Below are 8,938 nucleotides of genomic sequence, written 5' to 3' on the forward strand. Positions count from 1 at the left end.
TAGCATATGTTAACATTTATAACATTACCACATATAATATTACATTATATATACAGACTTCATAGAAAATGTTACACAAAAAAACAATTTACATATGCTGCCAAATGTAACAACCAAATTGAGCTGCATATGAATTCAGTAGATATTCCTTTTAAACGGAAGAAAGAAAAAAAAGATTTTACTCCAAATGTGGTTAAATACAAGTCTGTTAGCCCTTAAAGGTATACATACATAATGATGGTATTTCTTATTTAATACTAAATCAAAACTAAAACTAATGTTTGTTTTTTAATGAAATATCCTTTGTTGAGAACGATAGTGCTGTCGTTAACCGTGTGTGACTTGTTATTCCTTTTGCATTTTGTAGCAACTCCATCAGGGATGTGGCGTTTGTTTTTCGAACCAAACCACACAGGAAGACAAACAATTCAAATGAACATGCAAAACTTTCCCTCCAAAGAAGTACCATTCAAATCATTTCCTATTTTTCTCCATTGACTTTTTTTAGATATGAATTCTTTACTTTTATTCATCAGGCAGTGTTCACTTCTAACATTTAAAAAATATGAATAAAAGAATAATAATAATAATGCAACTTGTGATAATCCTGGAGTGATGTGAAAAAAGAAAGTAAAAACATAAAACACTTCAGAGAAAACTAAAAACGGACAAGAGAGCAAGATGAGATGAAAACATTAAACAGTTAACGGTAAAAAAACACCCAAGGGTTTTTGGCATATTTTATATAGTGGGGAGACAAAACATAAGTTTTTGGATTCCGGGATCAGGCACTCAAAGAACTCAAATGGCCTTTTTGTTTGTGTTGTTGGGACAGCCGAAATAAAATAAAAATCATATATGTACAAAGATCCCTCTCTCCAATACTTATTTGAAATCATTAACAGGCATCAGCATGAAAATACTAAATTCTTCACTAAAACGGCTAAATTCTGTTGTTATCTTAAATACTTTGTTCTTTTCTCTCTATTAATACTGAAAAATTATTTCATGTTGTTTTTTTATGTTTGTATGCTCGCAGGTACACACAAAATGAACAAAACGAAAACATTTTCCTGTCTCGCTTTAACCTGAATTATTATGGCAAACATTGTTCATCAAAAACAGAAAACAAACATTTATTCCGATATATCAATGTACAGTGCCCTCCATTTCATGTCGCTTGTCTTCAACTATAACTACGCTAACCTTCTCAATAACTAAATGCGGAACGATTATTCCCCCCGATACGCACACACACCAAACCCCAGTAAAAAAACACAAAGCATAAAAAGAAATGTTTCTAACTATGTAGAATACTTATTTCATATATTTGCAACAGCATCGTAATCTAGTAATAAATACATTAAGGCCAAGAAAATAATACATTAAAAAACAATGAATAAAAAAAAATCTTGTGAGCACTGTGTGTTGGCTTTAAAAATACTTATGAATTGAGTGACGCTCATAATTTCTTTTTAACTTTTTTTTTCTCTAAAAAATTTTCCATTATTTTATGGTAAGACATTACCAGAAGAAAATGCACGTTGGTTGGATATCACCGTCCATTTCTCTTTACAAAGACATTTGGTGGTCTTGTAGAGAGAGCTGTTCTGCGTGTTTGTGAGGGTTCCGGGGGTCAGTTGTTGCCTTGCGGCTGAAGCGTGGTTTTGTGCAGTACTGCGGAGGAGCCAGCTGTGGGCGCCGTGGTGCTGGTGCTGCTGCCCGTGGCTTTGATCCACGGCAGCGAGAGCAGCGATGCCCCGGTGGTCGTGGTGGCCGTCATAGTTACTTGGATCATCTGGTCACGCTGGATGAGTCGGATCAGAGTCTTGAGGCGCTCAAGGGACGTCTGAGTCGCCCGCTGCTGACCCAAAAGACGCTCCTTCAGCTCAATGCATTTCTGTTGAAAACAGATTTAAAATTGTATGACAGAGCAATGTCAGACACAGACACAGTTTTAATGTTCTTCTATGTTCATCTTTTTTCAGTTGCTTGGTTTAAAAATGTATGAACCAGTCCCCAGGTTATGCATCAACCCTGTTATCAGATCGCCCTTTTTAAAGTAATAATATATTCCAAAAAGCTGTAAAAAATTAGGGATGCAACGATACCATTTTTTCAGAACCGTTCTGATCCGATACGAAAATTCGGAGTATCTGCTGATACCGATACCGATCCCATCCGATATAAGTACAGCTTTTTTTTTTATCGATGTAGAATTTCAGTACTTTTGTGTTTGTTGACTTTATTGTTACTCTTTGGTGTGTTAAACACAATCTGCTACATATAGACAACTTCATTTTAATGAAAATAACAAATGAAAAAAATATATAATCATAATCTATGACAAATATACTATTATAAACTAGGTTAGTGGATAATTCAGCATCAAAAGATACTCAAAAAAAATGAAACCACTTTATTTAGTGGGGAACAAATAAAAGTGAATAAGTGTAGGACTAAATCTGCTAAAACATAAAACATCTGGTTACACATTGCTCTTTCTATTGTTGTAAAATACATTCATGAAAAAAAGTAAATATATTTATATATAAATACATACTATAAAATTAAAATAAATTTCTTTTAAATGTATAGCACAGTAATGAAGGCAGCAACATATGATAGATAGGACAGAACAAGAAAGGCTATTAATAAATAATCTTTCATTGCGCAAAAGTCTTATAATACGAAAGGCTCCATACAGAGCGGCACAAAGCGCTTATGCACATCCCGTGCGCAGAAAGATGCGCTTGAAGCAACAAAGACTAACAGCATGCAGCGATCCGCATAGAAAAGTTCAAAGCACAAAGGGAAGAGATATTGATGTGTAGTGTATTATATCTGTGCAATAGTTTCTTTTTTCAACAGTTTTAAATCTCAGTTATTGTGTGCTCTTGAAGAGAGTTTCATCGTTTTGACTGTAGTAACCGAACGTGACCCAGTTAGAATGCTGAATGGAGGAGGACAGACAGACGCAGCGGAGAGAAGAGTTTACGTGAAATTGACTTAAATATTAATCTATACTTCACATTGGACTATGGAACAGCTTCAGAACACTTGAAATATAGTGCACAAAAACTTTATGGTGCTTTATAATAGATAGGACAGAACAAGAAAGGCTATTAATAAATAATCTTTCATTGCGCAAAAGTCTTATAATACGAAAGGCTCCATACAGAGCGGCACAAAGCGCTTATGCACATCCCGTGCGCAGAAAGATGCGCTTGAAGCAACAAAGACTAACAGCATGCAGCGATCCGCATAGAAAAGTTCAAAGCACAAAGGGAAGAGATATTGATGTGTAGTGTATTATATCTGTGCAATAGTTTCTTTTTTCAACAGTTTTAAATCTCAGTTATTGTGTGCTCTTGAAGAGAGTTTCATCGTTTTGACTGTAGTAACCGAACGTGACCCAGTTAGAATGCTGAATGGAGGAGGACAGACAGACGCAGCGGAGAGAAGAGTTTACGTGAAATTGACTTAAATATTAATCTATACTTCACATTGGACTATGGAACAGCTTCAGAACACTTGAAATATAGTGCACAAAAACTTTATGGTGCTTTATAATGTTTTTGTGCCTTTCGTGGGGCTTAACAATAACACAATAGTATACGCACAATATCGTATTTGGATCGGTCTTGTCTGACCGATACCCAATCCGGCAGAAAATGCCAGTATTGGAGCCGATACCGATACTGAGTATCGGATTAATGCATCCCTGTAAAGAATGTCAACACTGTTTATAATCTTACAAAAAATATACTTTTTATAATTAAGAATCAATATGGGTTTGTAAAAATCAAGATTAAAATTAGGTAGTCTATATTTCAACCCAGCCCTTTAGCACAGTTTCTTACCGAGAGAGAATCGCAGAGTCTCTTGTCCTCTTCACTCAGATGTTCACACTCAAGATTCAGCTCAGTGTTTCTCCTCATTAGCTTCCTGCGTTCCTCCTCTCTCACTGTACAAACATATATTCTTCATCATCACTGAGAATCGAGTCCTGAGGGGTGCTAGTGCATTCAGATGTGTTTGACAGCTCACCTGTTTTATGTGTAACATACGACTGGATGAAGTTCTGTGGCCAAGACAAGTTCTCTTTGTTCAAAACCTTCAAAAAAGGAAACGGAACATAAAATGAGCAAATTCTGTTTGTCTTCTTTACATGAACAAATCCTAAAGACCTGCGCACTATAGCTCTGCCTTTTTCATTTTTGTTCAGCGCATAATTTTGCATCATATGTGTAAGCAAAAATTAATGATCTCTAATGTATGAATTAATAATTCACAAAGAAAATAAACAACACTTCAAACTTCTAAACAACACCATAATAATTAAATTGTTAAATATATACAAAATTTAAACCTGTAGAACTTTATTGTAAAAAATAAAGCTTAAAAATAAAAAAGTAGCTCTAATAACATTCCCTATATTTACAGAGCACCTAAAGGGACATGGTGGTGGGAAAAAATTGATCTCTCGCAAAACTTTTGCGTTCCTTCGAGAAACTTTGCATTCCCTCGCAAAACTTTTGCATTATCTCACAAAGATATAGGCGTTCCCTCACAAAACGTTTGCGTTCTCTCGCAAAACCAGTTGAGTTCGGACAAACACTTCCTGTTTATTACACAGCTTGCAGTGGTTCATAAAACACATAACGCGGCTTAATGAAGATGATAAAAAAGACCAAATATGCTATATTATGTATCAAAAATAAGTACTTGGAGTGCACATGGAAGCAGATGAGTCCAAAATATGATCTGAATTGCATGATAAGTGTTTTCTCCCCCATTGAAAAGCACACTTAATGTGGCTTAATATAAAAAACAGTGATAAAAAGACCACATTTTATTAAAAATAGCCTATACACTATGTACAGAAAAGCAACGTGCTAAGAGTTTTTTTATAATGTTTTTTCTACGGGGGTGAAAACACGTGAAACTGCCCGTTCCGTTCTGTGCTCATCTGCTTTTCTGTGTGTAATATAAACTGTAAACAGATTTGGTATTTTAACTTTGTTCATTAGCCCACCTTAAGCGTTTTCTATGGGGGAGAAAAAGCTTAACGTGCAGCGCATTGTGTTCATATTCTGGGCTATTCTACTTTATCAATAGTAATATTATTAATGAGGTTATTAATATTAGCCTAATAATTATATAAATATTTATTATTATCGAATTTGGTGCTCCAATGTCACTGTTTTAAAACATTAAGCCACATTAAGTGTTTTAGAATGTCCCAAAACCATCCCTTGAACTAAGCACTTACTTTATTTCTTTATACTTGAGTATAAACTGCTCCATTGTGAACATACTGAGCTGTATGAACCACTGCAAGCTGTAAAGTAAACAGGAACTGCTTGTCTGAACTCATTTGGTTTTGCTAGAGAACGTATGTTATCATTACAATGATTACATGCGTTGTAATGATTATGTTATCATTACAACATAAAAAGAGGACAGCTATATATATTTTCTAGTAAAAATATTGAATTATTCGTAAAACAAGATCAATTTATTACTTTGGTAACTGCATTAGACAAAAATTTAGTTTGTATCCACGCAGATTATTACATTGTCCAGATTAAATGAAAAAACATCAAATAAATGTCCTACAGACATCCTTGTGCTGTTGGAGTTTTTATAATGTGTGTGTTCAAAGCAAAGAGGAACATACTTTCTTCTGGCACTTGGGGCACATCCATATGCCCCTGGTGGCAGTTTTGAGAGGTGGATGCAGGCAGTCGGGGTGGTAGGCGCGGGAACAAGTGTGGCATGGCTGAAGATCTCCTTCCTGTTTACACACTGCACAGTGATCATCATGCTGCAGCTCCTCCTGTGTGACACACACATTTAATTATAATTACACTGTAACAAGGACACCTTAAAATAAAGTGTGACCAAAAGTTAAATAATTAACATTTTAAATATTCTGAGCCCCCTTTGAGATTTCTTTACACATCACATTACTATTTCCATAGCAATGCATCAGACTGGTCACATGAAACCGTACAGACACAATAGTGCTATTTCACTAACATACTGGTTTTGTTTATTTATTTTTTCTTTTATTATAATAACCACGTTAGTTGATCAGTAAGTTATAATGGACTATGGGTGTCACAGTGTTTGTTTACGATAGAACACAGTCAGAAAGTTTGAAAGGTTTTTAATTTTTATCTTTGCCAGTTCAAAAAAACATTTGGTCAAAAACAAAAACAGCTTTTTTGACCAAGGCTGTAAAGTACTTCAATTGTAATTTACTTAAATTGTATTTAAATTTTACTTAATTTCTAAAGTACTTTACGCCGATAACTGACTATTGTAATTTTACTCATATGGGAAAGTACCGTAACTGTACATTTTGTGTGTATGTTCCACAAAAAAAGAGAGTAATACAGGTTTGTATATTCTTGCCACGTGATTCACAAACACAGAGTGATGTTAAAATCGTACCTTCCAGCAGAGCTCCTCAGAGTCTAGCGTGTGAGTAAAAGCATACAGTAGGTTAGTAGCCGTCACACTGACAAAACTTGAGTTATTAGGGTTAAACAGCAATGTTGGTGTGTAATCAGCAGGTTAAAGCAGTTAGCATTTGGCTTTATAAGGTCAACTTTTCATGTCATGGTCACAGGTTAAAGAACTAAAACATGAGCACTTATGATGAATGTGCGAGTTTAATTTATTCTGTTCAAACATGTTTCTGTGCATTTCATGCATCACTTTTCAGCTCAACCCCAACACCATTATGTTGACAGAAGTAGAATCTATTTTACCTCTCGCCGACAGAAACATCGCACTGTTCAGGTAATTGGAGACAAGTCTTTTGCGCTGAAAAGCAAGATACAAATGTTTACAAATGAACATAGCCATAAAATGAACATTATTTAAAGAAACTATGACAGCCAGACAGACCTCTGGTTCAAACAGTCCACTGTATGCAGGGTTAGCTGTGCTTCGCCTTTTTCTCTCCTGCCGTTTACTCTGGATCTCTGACAGAAATGAAAACACCATCTGTGATGGAACTTTAAACCCCAATATCTCTCACTGAATCCTTTTCTTAGTTTTTTTTGTTAATTTGCTAAATTGTTTCATTCAAAGTTGAGCAGAAATCAGAATAATTGTCTCCTTTCAGTGTTCATTTGAATGTAACTGGTCAAAACACACAGGATGTAGAATTGGAATATGAAATTAAATCAATTTAAAACAATTCAACACAAACGTGTACCAACAGGTTTGGCGAATGCGTTCATTTATTCGCTGATACATATAATGCATTTTTTTAACTGACTAGACATATTTCTCCAAGATCAATACTATCAAAACAATTAACAATCATCGAAAAGATTTTTAATAAACAGAACCACAAAATGACCATCACATTAATAATAAATATTGACAACAGAAATATTGACAGCCTTGTGAGCAGCGTGCCAACATATAGCGTCGGTTGCGCTACAGGCGTCCCGAGTTCGAATCCCGGGTAGAGGACCTTTCCAGATCCTGTCCACTTCGCTTTATGTCACTTCTACACTGTCCTATACTAATAAAGTCAAAAATTCCAAACTAAATCTTAATACAAAAAATGTTAAAAATCAGTCTATTGATGATATATTGATATTTGGCTCTATTTTGAAGGGCGATTTCAAACTTGGAAAATTTGATATTATTCTTACCTACATTCAAGTGTTATAAAAAAAAGAATGATTGAAGCTAGAATAAAATAGATTAAAAAAAAAAAAAAAATTAAGTAGAGGCTTTGTTCTCTATTTTGATGTATTGCATGTTTAGATATTCATACAAACAAAATATTTTGGGGGCCATGAAATTTTAGTGAAAATCGTCAAAAATGCTGGCGGTGGCTGGCAACTTTTTAAAAAAATGCTGGCGGGGAAAGAGTTAATATGTCCAATATTTACTGAAAATAGCTTATAGGTGTATGAGTAATTCATTATAAACTACTTTTTATTGGAATTTTATTCCATTTTAATTATACTAATAATTAAATGTAATGTAATTTATATTATAATTACAATTCAGCATCTTGTTTGATACCTCAATTCAAATTCAGGAACTGAAGTGGTATTCGTGTGGCACTTCTAGTACAGTTTGCAACCCTCTTTATGCATTGTTTTGCTAATATTGGAGGCTCCTGATTGGAAGACTTCATTTATGAATCATAACCTGCCGAACTGGCTATTGAGTTGATATGTGTGTTCCCACTTCCCACCATGGCTGATTTCCCCCCGGATCTAGCGGGTTACCAAGTGGTAATTTTAAACCCTGAATGCAACTCACCTTCCAAGTGTTCTGTAGTGACCAGGCCTAGTGCGACCATGAAGGCAATTTTCTGTAGGACAGAAGGTTAATAAAGTGAATACATTAAATATTGAAATACCTTTGATGTTAACTTAACTCTTCAGAAATCATTTTACTTGAAAACCCATCCAAACACCGTCAACAGTTGTCTGGCCTAAATGCTACTTCTCAGTTACTCAAGGTACCAAATTTCTGATCAGTTTTTAAAAACCAGTCACTCAATCTGACAAAAGATTTTCAATTCAAGATAGCTTTGTTTGACCCATTAGTAATAAGATATCCTCAACTATATATTCCACATGCATTAACTGTGGTTCCCATTCAGTCAGTCACGTTCTACGTTACGTCAGTGTTCTTCAGGAGATGGTGACCGCACCGCTCCTTCCCCCGGTGGAGGGCCAGGTGGAGAAACCTTTGTTCCTGGTTTTTTCTATTCCTCAACAGTTGCCCAAAACCTCAACAGAAGAGCGGGTTCCTTTTTCTCCGGGTTCCAAGAGGGCGAGGATGGCAGTGCGTGAGACCCAGTCTCCACATGGCCGTCCCCCTCTCCCTTCGCCAATGGGCAGCAGGGTTCAGTCCAAGGACGCTACGCCTCCTCACGAGCCCCCTGCCC

The 8,938-nt window shown here is 35.5% G+C and overlaps 1 protein-coding gene across 2 annotated transcripts in view; it reads right to left on the reverse strand.

The window, feature by feature from the left end:
• Window positions 1–597: 597 nt before the first annotated feature.
• Window positions 598–8,938, reverse strand: part of LOC107601002 (PHD finger protein 21B-like) — a 53,010-nt gene continuing 44,669 nt past the window's right edge. For both annotated transcript variants that reach the window (XM_016293010.1, XM_016293011.1), the window contains exons 6-13: window positions 8,305–8,356; window positions 6,922–6,998; window positions 6,783–6,837; window positions 6,463–6,485; window positions 5,684–5,842; window positions 4,051–4,117; window positions 3,864–3,967; window positions 598–1,900 (exon numbers count right to left, since the gene is read on the reverse strand). In XM_016293010.1, the coding sequence (XP_016148496.1) occupies window positions 1,637–1,900; window positions 3,864–3,967; window positions 4,051–4,117; window positions 5,684–5,842; window positions 6,463–6,485; window positions 6,783–6,837; window positions 6,922–6,998; window positions 8,305–8,356 (801 nt within the window). In that variant the 3' untranslated portion in view covers window positions 598–1,636. The remainder of the gene's footprint in view (window positions 1,901–3,863; window positions 3,968–4,050; window positions 4,118–5,683; window positions 5,843–6,462; window positions 6,486–6,782; window positions 6,838–6,921; window positions 6,999–8,304; window positions 8,357–8,938) is intronic.

The sequence above is a fragment of the Sinocyclocheilus grahami genome, unplaced genomic scaffold, assembly GCF_001515645.1.
Source record: "Sinocyclocheilus grahami isolate Dianchi unplaced genomic scaffold, SAMN03320097.WGS_v1.1 scaffold296.1, whole genome shotgun sequence".
Classification (NCBI taxonomy): domain Eukaryota; kingdom Metazoa; phylum Chordata; class Actinopteri; order Cypriniformes; family Cyprinidae; genus Sinocyclocheilus; species Sinocyclocheilus grahami.